This window comes from Molothrus aeneus, chromosome 1 (genome assembly GCF_037042795.1).
Source record: "Molothrus aeneus isolate 106 chromosome 1, BPBGC_Maene_1.0, whole genome shotgun sequence".
In the NCBI taxonomy this organism is placed as follows: Eukaryota; Metazoa; Chordata; class Aves; order Passeriformes; family Icteridae; genus Molothrus; species Molothrus aeneus.
The window spans coordinates 135,605,338-135,621,970 of record NC_089646.1 but is presented as its reverse complement, the minus strand read 5'-3'; the positions used below and the strand labels follow the sequence as shown (position 1 = coordinate 135,621,970).

Here is a 16,633-nt window from a genome sequence, read left to right as displayed (position 1 = left end):
ACCTTAGAATCAATAAATGAGGATTTGTTAGTGAGACAGAATATACCTGGAGGAAAAGAAAACTTGACTGCTTGTATCTCTTTAGAATTCTGTTTTCTAACTATTATATCTGTTGCACAGATAGAACTCACAGTTTATTGAGGGGGAAAATTGAAATTTTATTGAAGAAAGAGTGGGGTTTTTTGTTTTTTGAGGTTTTTTTTTTTTTTGTTGCTTGTTTGTGTTTTTTTTTTTTTGTGTTTTTTTTTTTTTTTTTACTTTAGTGTGATTCTGTATATTTTTTCCTAGAATAGTTAAGGTCAAACTATAGCTACCTTTTCATGCTCTGGTGACATACCGGGACTCTGCCTATATAGCAGTTTGAGTGAGACTGTCTTTTATTTTTGGGAAAAAAGTAGATGAATACTTTCCGTTAAAGAATGTTTCAATTACCTTGAATGGTCAAAGCTAAACTATGTAAAGAAAGAAAAGTAGATGGGATATGGTTATTTGAATTACTTTCATTTTTACCTGGAATAATTTATGGTAGTCATTTTGGAAGTGAATCTGCCTGGTCTTTCACTGTGTTCTGTTAAATATACAGCTCTGTGTAGCCAGCAGCCATACACAAATCCTTGGACCCATTAAGAAGGTTGGAAATATCTGAACCGTGCCAACATTCAGTTCCTTGGCAGACAGCTTTTTCCTTTCATGCTCTATTCTTTTACAGTCACCACAGAGAAGTCTTTGGTTAGAGGATTATTGTGATTGTATGTTCTCCTAAAGCAGAAAAGACTAACTGCTGAAAAATAAATAAATTCTCTGTTCACATGTAGTAGCTGGTGGCTGGGGCAGCTGCACAGCTCGATTTTGAGTGTAACTAATGCATTTCCTTCTGATCCTTGATCTATTTTTCCTTCAGAGAAAAAATATCATAGATTTGTTTTGCCTGAATGTGCTCCTGTAAACTCTTATTTGATATTTTTGTATTGCAAATGCTATATAAAGCAGTATTAGTTCCTAAGACACTCTTGGAAAATATACCCTATATCAAAATTCCATTCTGCACTCACACACACTAAAAGTTAGAGTCCACAAATTTTTAGGGGTGGATGCGTTTAATTATAAATCAGAGCATGAATCCTGAGTCTGTGGGATTTCTGTGTTTTATTTTTGTTTTTTCCATGCTTTGTATTTTTGGGAGCTACTTGGGGACTTCTGCAAGGTTACAGTATATTATGAGCTTAGCATGTGTTTACATAATAATATAATCCCTTTTTTTCCCCCTTCTAACCTTACTGTATGCCGGTATAATTTTATCCATCCGCATATAGATGCAGCTGCATTTTAAGAAAAAATGACAATGTTTGAAAATAGCCAAATATTCAGGGAAGTTATCATGTATTGAGGAAGTAAAACCCCCTATGCTGGCAGTAGTCACTGTGCTTGGAAATGTTTATTATGGTAAGATGTGTTCTTAGGCAAGACCTTAGTGCTTATCTGCTGATCCATGCTTCCTCAAAACTTGTATGAACTGTGCCTCTTTGTATGAGCACTCAAGTTTGCTGTAGGAAGGGAAAGGGAGGGTACATTGCATTGAAAACAAGTGTGGAAAGCCTATCTTATCATATAATCTTAGTTTCTTTGCAAAACCAGATTAAACATGGCATGATGGGTTTTTTTTTGCAGAATGAATAGTCTTCAGGACTAGTGATAATCTTAGAACACACTGAGAAAGTAATATGAATAATATTTGGCCTGACTGAAAGTCCTCTTGTTTTTAAATAGGCTTCGATGTTGTCAGCAGAAAATGATCCACTTGGGCCTTTACCACCAGGTTGGGGTAAGTTAATTAGCTGTGGATTTCAGGAAGTGGCAGCTACAGAAATTTGGAATGCAGTTGTTGTATAGTGGATTTTTTTCTTTTTTTCCCTTAGAAAGAAGAGTGGATTCAAATGATAGGGTGTATTTTGTAAATCATAACACAAAGACAACACAGTGGGAGGACCCTCGAACTCAAGGGTAGGTGTGTATAATGACTGTACAGGTTCAAAAGATCCTGCTTAATTCTTTTATGTCATGATATGGGGGAAAAAGCACTGCTTGCAATTTCTTTTGCAGTTTACAAAATGAGGACCCTCTTCCAGAGGGCTGGGAAATCAGATACACCAGAGAAGGTGTCAGATATTTTGTTGATCACAATACAAGAACCACCACCTTCAACGATCCTCGTACTGGGAAATCTTCTGTGTAAGTGAGAAATTAAATATATTTTGGAATGTTTTACCTTTTTATAATTAAATAGTGAAATTTTCTCATACTATAAAATGAGCTTTTAGCTGGAATTGCACACTAAATTATGAACAAGTTTTTCTATTATAAGTTTAATATATTTAAAAATTTTATTTGTGACTTTATGACACACTTTGCTGTACTGCTCTGATGTTCAATAGTTTTTATATGCTTTTGAAATACCAAGATTGTAATAATTTTATAAATAGAGAGGGGCAATGAGGTTAACTTGAATAATGAACTAATATAACTAATAGTTGCATTTTTAAAGTAACAGCAAATGGACATTATGTATCATTCCTTATAATGATACACACTCAGTAATGGATACACAGTAATGTCTAAACAAAGTAGTTCTAAATACTTCTGAAAAAGTTTACATGCAAATCTTCTTTTAAATATTTTGATTAAAAGTATTGACCCAACCTATAATGGCTTTCTTAATGTCTTTTGTATGGGTAGGGTTTACTTCTGTCAAATAGTGATGATGGCAACAAGTCTGTAGAATGCTGCACCAGAATGTCCTTCATAGTTCCAGAAGCAGCTGAATTTATAAAGCCTAACTTAGCAGTCTTTTTCTCAGTGAAGATGATAAATTCGATATCTCTCTTTTATGTGACTTGTAGTTTTTATGCATTTCATAGGGTTTTTATGCCCTCTTGATCTTTTATCTTTCTATCAAATTTGGTAAATTGACTTGCAAAAAAAAAAAAAAAGGGCAAGGAATCGTGGAAAGGAAGACTGGCATTCCAAACCACCAGCTGCATTTGATCATATCTTACAATAACAATTTTTGTGTATTTTTGAAATCTTCATGCTGTTATTTAGCATTGATTTGATGTCTGCATGCTTAATGTATCTCCAATATGTTTTCTTACAGAAATAAAGGGCCACAGATTGCTTATGAGCGTAGCTTTAGGTGGAAACTTGCTCATTTCCGTTACTTGTGTCAGGTACTGATTTATTAATTATTTATTTATTGAAATTATATGAGTTTTTACAAATGTGTGTGCTACCTTTTAATGTTATTGCCTTATGATTACAGTCCAATGCACTGCCAAGTCATGTGAAAATCAATGTATCCAGACAGACTTTGTTTGAGGATTCCTTCCAGCAAGTAAGCCTGCAAAAATTATTGTATTTGTTCATCAAGACAAAGCAGAAGAACAAAAATGGCCATAGCTAGTTCAGACTAATGGTCCTTCAGGCACAGTAATCTTCCTCTGGAATTAGCTAGTGGGGGTTTCTTAGGGAAGACTGTAAGAAAAGAAGTATTGTATATAATACTTTTACCATATGATCTTTCATTTTCCAGCTGTATACAGTTGAAATTATTTTTGAGGTTGAAGTGGTTTCTGAGTATTTTACTAATCCTCAAGGGATTTCTCTTTTATGAGCTTGCCTGTGCTCCTCTTGTGAACTTTTTGCATCTACAGCCTCCTGAGGTGGAGTTCCATAGCTTAACTACTGTGGCATCAGCCACATTGGATTTGCTTTTCTGATTCCTGTGTGTCTTTAGATACCTTACGACATGTTGTTTTCTCCAGTTAAAACTGCTTTGTCCTTCAAAAATTAAATCTGTGTAACTGAAGCTTACAGTCCTTGAGCCCTTACAGTCTGCAGCCAATGGTTCATGAAAATTCTTGCTGCTCTCACCACAAGACCTCTAGGCAGGAATTCTCTATAAGTTAAAAAAGTATATTATAAATTAAAGTATATTGAACTTAGTCTGGATTAAATTATTTATTTTAAGTGATTTCCCTAAAACTAAAAATCATATATATCAGATGAAGTGCCTTTTCACCTGTTTTCCTTAATTAATGACTGCCTTAGGAAGAATGTAAGAACAGGATACCCATAAAGCATTACTTTCCAGATATTCCTTCCACTTGCTAGCAGTCTGCTGCTAAGGGATTTTAAGTCCAAATTGGTATTTTTGTGTGTAGTTCATTGATTGCTTGTTCCATGAGATGGTCTACTTGCTTTTCAAATTTGTGTAACATTTGATGTATATACAATTTCTGTATCAACATAAATTAAATCTGAATGAGTGGTGTGGTAACAATGCATAATTTATAACATTGATTTATTTTTTAATAGATTATGGCATTAAAGCCCTATGATTTGAGGAGAAGATTATATGTTATATTTAGAGGAGAAGAAGGATTGGATTACGGTGGCTTGGCAAGGTAAAAGAAATTTTCTTAATTTCCCAAATTTCTTAGTTTTTATTTTTTTAATTGCACTCTAGCCTTGATTTCTCTTGCAGTCTGACCCTCGGTACCTTTTTAGTCCCCCTAAATGTATTAAGGAGGTGGAACTGGCAGCACTGGCTATTGTCACAGGTTATAACTTCACATTGGTAAAACTATGGTCTCAGTTTTTCAATTCTTTGACAAAGAGTGATGTTTAAATTGGAATGAAATTAATTGCTTTATCTGAGTTATTTCAAAAACTTTCTATCAGAAAGTTTAATTTTCCTAGAAGTGGGAACTGTGGGAAAATAAAGTGTTCTGCTTATTTGGAAAAATGGCAAGCAAACACCAGATTGGGGCTGATAAGAACAGAAAGGAAATAAACAAAAGGAGAGTAGTCCAGGCATGAAGGAACAACTGACAGACAATGTTGGCTCCACTGGAATGTGAAACAGCTGGACTATGGGTTTTTCTAGAATCTGAAGTGGAACTCAGAGGGGAAAAATCTGATAACAGGAAAACCATAGACAAGATTTCATTTCTTGATCACTGAGAATACAGCCACTGACTACTGCTGCTAGTTACTTCAGTGAAATGTTATTGCTTGGTAAAAAATTTCAGTACTACTGTATATCCAGAGAACAGGAAAAGGTCATAGGTGATAGAATTTTTCTTGTTAGGTTGTTCTGGGTTTGTTTTTTTTTTTTTAATATGTAAAGATATTCTGGTTTGGTTTTGTTCTGGTTTTATGTAGCTTCCTGCATTGAAATTGAATTCAGTGAAAATGTATAGTATTTATATGCAAGGAAGGTTGCCTCTGAAGGTTGAGCTTCTTTTGGGTATGTGGTGTTTTGCTTCTCATTACAGTATCACATAGAATTTGGGGGAGTGATTTCAGGAAGGAATTCAATTTTTGCTTTGCATGGGTTTTGTTTTGTTGGCGTCCCTATTGTGAGGGTCATAGGTTTAGGGTGGGAACTGGAACAGTTCATAGATCTTTTCATAGAAAAGATGTTAGAATAATTCAACTGAAGTGTGTTAATCAAATAAAGTAGAGAATGAATAAATAAAAAATATATAACCAGTGTAGTTTCATAGTTATTTAAGTCTTGCCCAAGATTTTTAATGTGAAATTGAGAACCAGCCAGGATCTCATTGTAAATTGAGCTGAGAGTTCTTAAGTGACACTTAATAAATGTTCATGTACTGACTAATGAAATACAGCATTAATACAAATATAGATCATCTGTCTCTCAGCAGACTAAACTCAGTGTTCCTGTCAGATTTTTACCTTGCATGTAGCAGGACCAATCTGACATTATGTCCTGTGGCAAGTTTTTAGCTGTTGATATGAAAAATTCCTTGCTTCTGCAACTTCTTGTTAATGGCTGATTTAGTTTATTCCTCCCTTGTTATCTGACTTGTTCTAATTTAAATGCCTATTAAATTTGATGCCTCTGTGTAGTTAATGTAATTGTCTCAGTATGAAACTTGCCTAGAATGCTGTACAACATTCTCGTGCTTGCTGGAAGATACACGGAACCCTGGTAGGGTTATTGGATCCTGGCTGCCTTTCTCTGTTTACTCTTTCTACTTGGCCTTTGGGTTGGAAGTGTATCATAGTGACCCATGATCCATGACTTGAGTTTCATGGCACTGTTAGGAGAAACATGCCAGCAAACCTCATTTCTATTCCTTGATCTTGAATAAATACAAGGATAGAAGAGATGCCTTTTAACTATGACAGCTGAAAGGCAGTCAGAATGGAATTCAGTCCCTACAGTTATTATAGAACAGACTTTCAGCTGTTTTACGGGCTATCTCTAGGCCTGGTTGTTTACTACCAAACATTTATGGCCTGATAAAAAAGTCCCTGAGTATGTATGACTGTTCTGAGGTCTCTGCAAATACTATATGCAAATATTAGAAAGCAAGAAATACTATCAAAATCACCTATCTGAACACTGAATACCAAATTCTGGTATTATTTCAGATCAGCTGAGTTGAAAAAAATTAAACTGGTGAAAAACATGTATTCATTTAACCTCAGCAAAAAGATACTTTTACACTTTCATGTCATGTAGGCTTAACCAATGCATGGTAATTTGTTAAACAACAGTAACTCAGCATGTGTTTTTGCTGTCAGACTGGAAAAGCAAATAAGGTGTGCTGAGGTTTCAATTGCTTTGTTTTATTTTGTTTTATCTAAGTTGTTTATAATAAGCGTGGAATAATCTGTGATTTTTTTGAGTAAAGATGTGAGTTGTAGACAGTAAAGTAGGCATGACCAGGTAAATGCTGTGTACTGGTTGAAGCAAGGACTGTGTAAGAAAAAAATGTTACTGATAGGCAGCTAAAACCTGTGCTGTGAGGGTGTGTTCAAGATGAAAATCTTAACTTCTAATAATTTCTAAACTTTGGAAACCATGATTTTCTAACATTATTGGGTCTAATAATTAATTTTCTATATTTAAGAAATATATAATACCATATATTATTCTGTGATTCTAATACTCAGTATGTAAACACTGTTTATATTATTTTTCAAAGTTTGCATATATTTTGACCATTTTGCTGGTTACCTAAGGGGAATGGTGATAAACATCTGTATTTGATGGTTTTTATGTGTATACATGTTTTTTTTTCCTTAGAGAATGGTTTTTCTTGCTTTCCCATGAAGTACTGAACCCTATGTACTGCCTATTTGAATATGCTGGCAAGAGCAACTATTGCCTGCAGATAAATCCAGCATCAACAATCAATCCTGACCATCTTTCATATTTCTGTTTCATTGGGCGCTTTATTGCCATGGTAGGTTAGATTTTTAAGGTTTTATATTTGCTGTAGCTATACATTTACTCCTGAACAGTATTTGTTTGTACAGTTATTAAAGGTTATATTAATCTCATAGAAATGGAAGATTAAGGCATATAAGTTTATTGAGCCAATTCCCTGAGAGTTAAGCGTCTTGCACACTCATGTTTCCTGGGAGAGTTATCAAAGTTAATATGACGTTCGGTATAATATTTTATTTTCATCAATTGGATGTGTGTACTTCATGCAAACTGTTGTCTGAGTGTCTGAATACTGATGCTCTGAAAAATGTGACTAAATATTTTGTGAAAAAGGCTCCTCAGTTGGACCTGGTATACCTGAGGATATTTGAAAAAATGAGTTAGAATGTTTTGCAGAGTACACTGGGCCTTAATTTAAATGTAAATAAAAGTCAGACACTGAGGAGAGCAGAAGCTGTCAGGGAGCTGATTCTCTGCCATCCAATTTCTTTTAAACCACAAGCTGATCAGGCATGTTGTATCATTTCTTTGGTATCACTAAGTCAGTCTTCTATAGTGACTCCTGTTCTGTCACATTTCTTTCCCTCCATGTAGTATACAGTCATCTTTCCACATAATCATTACGTCTACAGGTAGTCTTCAGCAACATCCCTCAACCTGGTGAATAGTGAAACCAAAAAGAGTAGAAAGCATTTTCATATCGCCTCATGTTGTTCAGGTTTTTTGTACAAAATTAGAATTAACACAAGCCAAGCGTAACATAAATGAAAAAATACTTTCAGACTTAAAATAAATTAGGTTTGGGTGGTTTCTTAGTTCTGCTTTTCTTACAGATGCTTCTTAAGAATTATATTCAGCTATGACAACATCTCTCATTTCAATTGTTTTATGGCTGAGTTCACAATTGTTGTGCTGTCATGAAAATTTAGCTCATTGGGTTTACACTTTCAATAGGCTGCCACATTTTTTCTTTATTTTAGAGTCCTCAGCAAGTTAGAGGACTGCTTACCAGGAAGGTGTGATAAAGCCAGTTAGGTGCTAGAGCCAGTGTTTCTTTGCTGGTGATTTTTGATCTTGTCTGTAAGAAATGTTAACTTTAGGAAAGCTATTTCATAACAGTACAGATCATAGTAGAGAACTTAATTAAAGTAATTAATGTAATTAAAAGACAAACTTTTATTTCCTGAAGTATTTATGTGTTTATATTTTAAATTCTCTAAGTGGGCCAAGAGAGAGACCCATGTAATGCTGCCTGATTTGGTTTGTTGCAAGGTTTGAGTGTTCATGGTTTATACTGGATGGAACTTTCTGCAGTGCTTCCTGGGATACCCTCTAGTGGCTTAAGATAGCTCAGGTAATAATGCAACTGGGAAATGAAATGGCAGTTTCTGTACTTCTCGCAGTTCTAAAATAGTCGTGAGATTTTTAGTTTTAAGTACTGAAGTAGCCACAGTTGTTTTCAACTGAAACAGGATTAAACATAAAGAGTACACATCTTGCTTCATAATAAAAACCTGTTAAATGAAGTTGGCTGTGGCAACTTTTATATTTTGCTGTAAGATTATCATACACATCAAATAACCTGATTTTAAGAGCTTAATTTTGCAAAAGCAGAAAATCATATGCCCAGGTGCTGCACTTGACGTGGAATTTCTACCAGGTCAGCCTCCCATGAGAAGAATAAACTAGTTTCAAAGTAAATAGATGTACAAACAAACAAATAAATACAGGCCTTTAAGAGAACTTCTTTAAGGTCTCCTTAAGCAGAAGAAAATGCATGATAGGCTAAGCCTAAAAGGGGGAAATTAGGTGGGGAAAAAAGATGGAGCCTAGAGGAAATGGGCTGTTAATTGGCTCTTCTGCTCTCAGAATTTCAGCTGAGAGGAAAGAGAAGCAATGAATGCCATACATGGCCTATGTTTAGGATGTTTTTTTTAAAAGAGCTATTTAAGTGGAGAAAGTATACTTGATAAAGCTAAGAGGAAGAAAGGGTTTTCATGGTTATGGTTGTGCTCTGTGAGCTCTTAGAGACAACACTGTATGTGTGTGTGTGTGTAATGCTGTGCTTCAGTACTATTATTACTCAGCTTACACCCTAAGTGCATGTGTGGTGAGACAAGTGTGACCATGTTTTGGGTTTGGGTTTTTTTTTTTTTTTCAGTTTTGTGGAGAACCTAATTCCTCAGTTCTGTTACTCACCTACAAAAAAATGTGGTTCCCAAAGCTCTTTCTTACAAGCTGCAGTAGCATTCTGTAAATGATGATGTTGCTGGATGTATGTATGTAGTAAAAAATGGCAGTAATACTCAAGTAAGATCAAATATTCTGATCAAGTAGGATAAAGTAACACTTGGCAATTATGCCTATTCACATAACTAAGGGAAGAAGGGATGAAGTCCTTTTATGAGAAGTTTTATTTTTAATCAAAGAATTTCTAAATTATAATATATATGTAATATATATAAAATTGTAATATATATAAATAAATACTAAATTGTAATATATATAAATAACATATGCTTGGATAAATTTTGTCCAATTTTTTTGCTTCCCATTTAATTTAATGTTTTGTTCCTTATAAATATGGCTTTATAAAGCTGCTACTGCTATTTGGTGCTTTTCATTATTTGAAGGAGAAAGAAAAAAAAAGACTTCAAGTCCAGAAACACTTTGATAATTCAGTAGTTCAATAAAAACGAAACGTATTTTTCTGTTCAACAGGCATTGTTTCATGGGAAATTTATTGACACTGGTTTTTCTCTGCCTTTCTACAAACGAATGCTGAGCAAAAAGCTTACTATTAAAGACCTGGAATCTATTGATACTGAATTTTACAACTCCCTAATTTGGATAAGGTTTGTAGTTTATTTTCTTGTGTGTGTGTTTGATATTTTATGGATTTGTTTTTGTTTATATAGAATTCATTGCAATATTTTTTTCTTTTCATCCAGGGATAATAACATTGAGGAGTGTAACTTGGAAATGTACTTCTGTGTGGATATGGAGCTCTTAGGGAAAGTAACCTCACATGAGCTGAAATCAGGAGGCTCAAATATCTTGGTAACTGAGGAGAACAAAGAAGAATATATTGGGTAAGGAGAACAAAGAAGAATATATTGAGTAGGAAGGTGTAGATGCTGAAAAAATGTTCCATGTTTCTCCTGTTGCTCTAGTCTTTTTTGACACGTTGGTTTCTGGTGGTTTTGTTTTGTTTTGTTTTACTTTTTCTTCCCATGTTACTATGTAATTCTTGTGACTGTTATTGAAATAGTACCTTGGTACATGTTGCTATCTTGATACACAACTGCTTGGTACAAAAGGAGACCATGTGGAGAGATGACCTGAAATGCTCTTATATGTACAGTGAGAACAGCTGAAACTGAAATGAGCAAGTGTGTTTTCAGTAACTTCAGGTAACAAATCCAGGTAGAGGGAAGATGTCTGTTTGACAGAAGATCCTAAAATTGTTTAGAACTTTGCTACAAATGTGGAAACTGAAAATCAGAATAGTGTGTAACATGCTGTGATTTCAACTGTTTTTTAAACTCTTTTTACTACTCTTTTTTGCTTATTGCCTAATTTTATCACTGCCCTTTTTTTTAACCTCTGTTTCTGATCTATTCAGTGATCTCAAAAGCAGATGTACACAGACCCTTTTCTGTGATACAGTGTATGTCCAGTGCTGCACATAAAGTTTCCACTTACATTAGCAGTCTTCAGTTTCTCAGAGAAATAGTTTCTATAATATAATAATAATATTTATTTTTAACTGGAATGGTAATCTAAGTTACCTCTTGCTACTTTACTCTTATCTAAATGTGAAGATTTGTGATAATATAGTGTAGTAGGTTACTTATAGTTAATGGCATTGAACAGTGTAAGAAGTGAAACGAGGGATTCTTACCTGATGGGAACACATAGACAATCCTATGTGTTTGAACTTCTTCATGTTGAATGCTAAATGATGTTTAATTTATGTTTGGTTTTGTTCTATCCCAGGCTAATGGCAGAGTGGCGATTTTCTCGGGGAGTTAGAGAACAAACCAAAGCTTTCCTTGATGGTTTTAATGAAGTAGTTCCTCTACAATGGCTACATTATTTTGATGAAAAGGAACTGGAGGTGAGGGTTTTTATTCAGCATTTTTAGCATTTGCTAAGGTAATATGTATGGAGAGATTAAATGGATAGGTCAGGTTGAATCTCTCGTCTGTTTATGCTGCATTTGATAGCTTCTGGAACATGGAGAATTTATTAAGAGCAGTGGGATTAAATCAAGATAAAAATTGAATCAATGTTCTTGAATCAGTGTTCTTGTGTTCAGCATTAAAATGTATTTTTGAAAGTTTTTGTGAAAGTATATGAGATCACTGATGGATCTGTGAGTCACAGACTTTTCCCTCTGTGGTAGATGGGTAGAATTACTCTGCAACAGATGACACAGAAGTTGACTGTAGTTCATAGTGATTGCTTAGGATCAAATACAATGTCTAAGACAGGTTCTAGGGTTCTTATATTTAAAGCTTGGAGGAACCAACAAGGCATGAAATGGAACTTTGCAGATCCTCAGTACACAACCCAAAGGCTGATAACAGGGATTGCTTGCATGCTCCATGTTTACTTAATAATCAGCCTGGCCTGTGTTTACTCTTGGGGTTTGTCATCTGGAGTAGGGACAAAAGGCTCTGTAGTGCTGTGCTCATTATTTCTGTGTGACTTGACAACTTTCCTTGTATTATTGAGCAGTTTTCTGAAACCTTCCTAAGTTAAGTAGGGAGGATTTTTTTCTAAAAAAAAGACTTTGCTCAGTCTTATTCAGTGTTGAAAACTTTGCCTTTAGAACTTTCAGCTTTCATTGCTTCTTGTAATGAATAATTTTCAGACTTATACTTTTCAGTATGTTTTATCTTTATTAGTAGTAGCAGCAATTTAATCATCATCATTTTGGAATATGAGGTGAAGATTTAATGGAAAGGCTAATATACTCCTTAATATAAAAATTTCTCTTATGAAAAAGGTAGTAGCTTTTATTACTGAGCTATTAGTTGGAAGATACCATGTCTCTAGTATTCAGTCTTTCAGACCACTTATATACATACACAATTTTGGATAACTGTAAACTTAGGATAAAGGAAAATCTAATTGTGCAATAAAGTGAAAAAAAATACCAGTCCTTTTTTCAGGGCAGAGACTTTGATTTTTGTTACCATGTCTCATACAAAACAGAAAATACTTTTAATTTTTGTGTTTAATATAAAGAAATTGTTCTCTTTTCTAGGTTATGCTCTGTGGTATGCAAGAAGTAGATTTAGCAGACTGGCAGAGGAACACTGTTTATCGTCATTACACAAGGAATAGCAAGCAGATCATATGGTTCTGGCAGGTTTGTTAATCAGTTACATTTCTAACTTCTGTAGGTTTTGTTTTGATCTGTAACACAAATGGTATATGTAGTGGAGGGCTGTCCAAATGAAGATTCTTACAGCTTCCTTTCTTTTGTCTTTTCAGAGAAGGAAAGGAGGATTACTGGTCTTTAGGGAGGATACTTTAGGGTGAGAAATGGTAGACAGATTCACACATTACATTTGGATGCTGGCTTATGAATATTTTCTTCTGTACCTTGTCCTTACTGATTATTCAGTGAGGTTTATTTTATTCTTAGTGATCTACCTTCTAATATTCTTACATGTAGTACACCTGAACATCTTCACTTTCCAGTACCTGAAGGGAGCCTAGAAGAAAGGAGGAGAGTGACTTTTTACTAGAGCATGTAGTGACAGGACAAGGGGAAGTGGATTCAAAGATATAGTAGCTTTAGGTTAGATATTAGGAGCAAGTTCTTTGCTGTGGGAGTGGTGAGGCACTGAAATAGATTGTCCAGAAAAGCTATGGATGCCCCATCCCTCCAAGTGTTCAAGGCCAGGCTGCATGGAGCTCTGAGCAACCTGGTCTAGGGGAAAGTAGGCCTGCTGTGGCAGAGGGGTTGAAACTAGATGATCTTTAAGGTCCCTTTCAACCTAAACCATTCTGTTTCAGTGATCTAAAAATTTCACTTAGTACTTATGATTATTTGTCATATTAACTGTTGTAGTCAGTCTAGCACTGACTAATCTTCACTCACATTTTAATGGAGTTGGCTAAGAAAAACCCTCAAATACTATTCTGGCATTATTCTACAAATTTTCCTAAAGAGAAGGCAGACCTAGGGTCTTCCTATCTTTTGAAAAATCACCATTTTAGAGATGCTTTTGACTAAGTTTCTCTGGGAAAGTGGTGCAAATCAGTTATTTCCTATCTTATTTATATTATAAGATCTGATGATAAATCTTTTTAAGATGCTTGGTACTGAAAGAATCTAAACCAGAAGTTTAAGTACCAACATTTATATGCAAGTTTTTCTTAGTCTTGAAATACCCAAAGTCTGTGGCTAGTGGACTAGTGCTGTGTTTAATAACAATGGCAGTAGTCTTTATACAAAGCATTGACATGATTTATATTTTAGTGTAGAATATAATAGGTAAGGATTCTTCTTATTTGCTGCTCCCAGCCTTCACGTTGTAGTGGCTGACAGTGCATTTAATCTGAAATCACTGTTCTTTTCTCTCCACCCCATTTTGCTAAAGTTAAGAAATGCAAACTGGTGCTAAACAAGGTGGTGGTTTTTTAAATGGAATTCTACTTTTTCAACCATCTCATGAGGTTCTTGGTTTTGTCCAGCTGTGTTAAAGCTTTTTATTAAATAATTTGAATTTCTATGCCTAGTTTGTAAAAGAAACAGACAACGAGGTTCGCATGCGACTTCTGCAGTTTGTCACTGGCACTTGCAGATTACCACTGGGTGGATTTGCTGAACTTATGGGTAAGTAAAAGGTGACCAGAACTGTTTTATATTGTCACTGTTTCATTTGGAAATGAATCATGCTGCAAGTGTACAGATAGGAGGAAATTCATGTTCATCACCTTGCATCTAGAAGGGCGTTTATATCATAAATCCCATGAAAATGTTTATAAACTATTTGGAAATTAGCTTGTTTCTGTGAGAAGCATGTTCATGTAATTAATGAACTCTGCTGTGTCTGAGTTCTGTAGTATTCACGTATGTATTATGTATGGTACTTAAAAGGAACAGATTACACTTTTCAAAATCTTATTTTCTAGGAAGTAATGGTCCTCAGAAATTCTGCATTGAAAAAGTTGGTAAGGAAACCTGGTTACCAAGAAGTCACACTTGGTGAGTTGTTATGTGATAACATTCTGTACCTTTACTAGTTTATCTCTTCCAGGCTTGCATTGGCCAAATCAAATGAAATCTAATTTGGATCAATTCTCTGTCTCCATCTTCAGCTTCATTTGATTGCCCTGACATGCCAGTATTGAAAACTTTCCTAGTTGCCCTCTTCTAAAATTTTGCAACTGTGCTCAACAGTTTGTCAGTGTCAGATCTATCAAAAATATGAGAATATCCTTGTGTAGGACTGAAAGGTGCTTTCCTAATTCTTTTAGAGAATATTAAATAACTGAACAAGTCATGTTCATAGTAGGCACAGAGTTGTTAGGTAGAGTTATTATGAAGTAACATTATAGAAGATAAAATGTATAGTCACAAGAAGAAGTAGCATGAAAGAAATGACAGCAAACCTTCAAAAGATGGATGCTTAGCCAAGAATGCTGATACTTTTTCCCACCAGGCTTCAGATGGGCCATTATTGGCTTGGCATTCCTGTGCATACTGAACTGGTGCATCAGGTACACAGATCAGTTTTTTATATAGACTGTGCAAAATGGACACAGCTTCCTTTGGCAACCTGTGACAATAATATTCATCATATTTTTAAACTACTTAAGGGTATCCTTCATTTTACATTTTCTCCACTGGATTTTGTTTTGAGTGATGTTTGCAAGAGTTAAACATACCTTGTTTAGGATAATTTTGAGGAAGACATGGAATTAAATGTTTTGGCAGAAGTCTTTTAGGGAAAGTTTACAGGGAAAAAACACCCACCTATATCCAAGCATGTGTAGGAAGGAGAAAAGTTCAGCTTTTTCATGATGTTGTTGAAATTTGGAGATGCATCAAACTAGGATTAAACTTCATGCTGAAAATTTCCTTTTCTATGTATTACTATTATAATCAATTATTATTGTACGTATCATGTTTTTATATTGTATTTTTTCAAAGTATTATAGTTCCCTGTATCTTGGACAGTCTTTCACCATTCTGGTTTTTCATCTGGTAATAGTCTTTTGTTTCTTAAAATATTGCTCTGAAACTTCGACTGTTTTTCTTTCTTGTAGAAATGCCAAGGCAGTGAATTTGTGCTGATTGTTATTTATTTTTTTCTAATTGTTAGATCAGAACATTTATAACTTCTACTATAACAATTGAGTTCTGTAGAGTTCTGCATGGGATTTAAGTAAACTTAACAAAATTCTGTTTTTTTCCTGCTCAGTTTTAATCGTTTGGATTTGCCACCATATAAAAGCTATGAACAACTAAAAGAGAAGTTGCTCTTTGCCATTGAAGAAACAGAGGGATTTGGACAAGAGTAAAAGTGACTTCTAGTCAAAAAGGATATCTTGAATAATAAAAGGCCCAGCCAACGAAAATTGCACACCTTATTGTATATAAGCTTTCTGTTCTGTACAGTGATCTTTCTGGAACTCTAAAAGTTTAATTGTTCTCTGTTCTTCCACAAATATATGCAAAACAGTTCAGCCTTTTCTACTTTTATTTATTGCCCTTTCAAAAGACCAGAAATACCCCTCCATAAATTTTGAAAGCAGACAAGAGACTTATTTAAAAAATATATATATAAAAATATAAATATATATACTAATGGGCTCTAGTTTTATAGAGCTTTTAAGTGTATGAAAAGTTGCAGCCATTTAAAAGGGCCTGGATTTGCTTTATCTTGGCTTTATCATTCAGAAAAATGTTTAAACTGCTCAGTGTTCTCTAAAGAAACATCTCCAAGTTTGTTTTACTGCATGGCTGTTCTAAAAGGTGTTAAAGGCTTAGGCCAAATGTATCCTAAATATGTAGAAAGATGCTGCTGGTATTTGAGACGACAGAATCTGTTCTTCTGTCAGTTAAATTTTTTTTAATACATAAATAGCTGATATATCCCTCTCTACTGATGTAGCCAAGGTCATGAATAAAGCCTTTACTACTTGCACAAGAGTCATGTACAATGAGATGAATGTGATGTAATGTTGAAAGGAATTGGTGCCACTGTTCTGACTTACTGCAGGAGCTGAACAGAGTATTTTAATTCATTTGAGCAGCATTGAAATTTGTTTACATAGTACCTTGGGTTATTACCATGAGGATGTTAGGTAATCTTCAGAGAAAAAATAATAAAAGAGAAAATACTA

General features: G+C 34.5%; 1 protein-coding gene across 2 annotated transcripts in view; it reads left to right on the top strand.

Annotated features, from left to right (window-relative positions):
* Nucleotides 1-16,633, top strand: part of WWP1 (WW domain containing E3 ubiquitin protein ligase 1) — a 58,542-nt gene extending 41,909 nt beyond the window's left edge. For both annotated transcript variants that reach the window (XM_066565636.1, XM_066565627.1), the window contains exons 11-24: nt 1,768-1,822; nt 1,917-2,001; nt 2,101-2,229; nt 3,152-3,224; nt 3,317-3,388; nt 4,372-4,460; nt 7,118-7,277; nt 9,983-10,116; nt 10,213-10,353; nt 11,261-11,381; nt 12,537-12,641; nt 14,021-14,117; nt 14,417-14,489; nt 15,709-16,633. In XM_066565636.1, the coding sequence (XP_066421733.1) occupies nt 1,768-1,822; nt 1,917-2,001; nt 2,101-2,229; nt 3,152-3,224; nt 3,317-3,388; nt 4,372-4,460; nt 7,118-7,277; nt 9,983-10,116; nt 10,213-10,353; nt 11,261-11,381; nt 12,537-12,641; nt 14,021-14,117; nt 14,417-14,489; nt 15,709-15,808 (1,434 nt within the window). In that variant the 3' untranslated portion in view covers nt 15,809-16,633. The remainder of the gene's footprint in view (nt 1-1,767; nt 1,823-1,916; nt 2,002-2,100; nt 2,230-3,151; nt 3,225-3,316; nt 3,389-4,371; nt 4,461-7,117; nt 7,278-9,982; nt 10,117-10,212; nt 10,354-11,260; nt 11,382-12,536; nt 12,642-14,020; nt 14,118-14,416; nt 14,490-15,708) is intronic.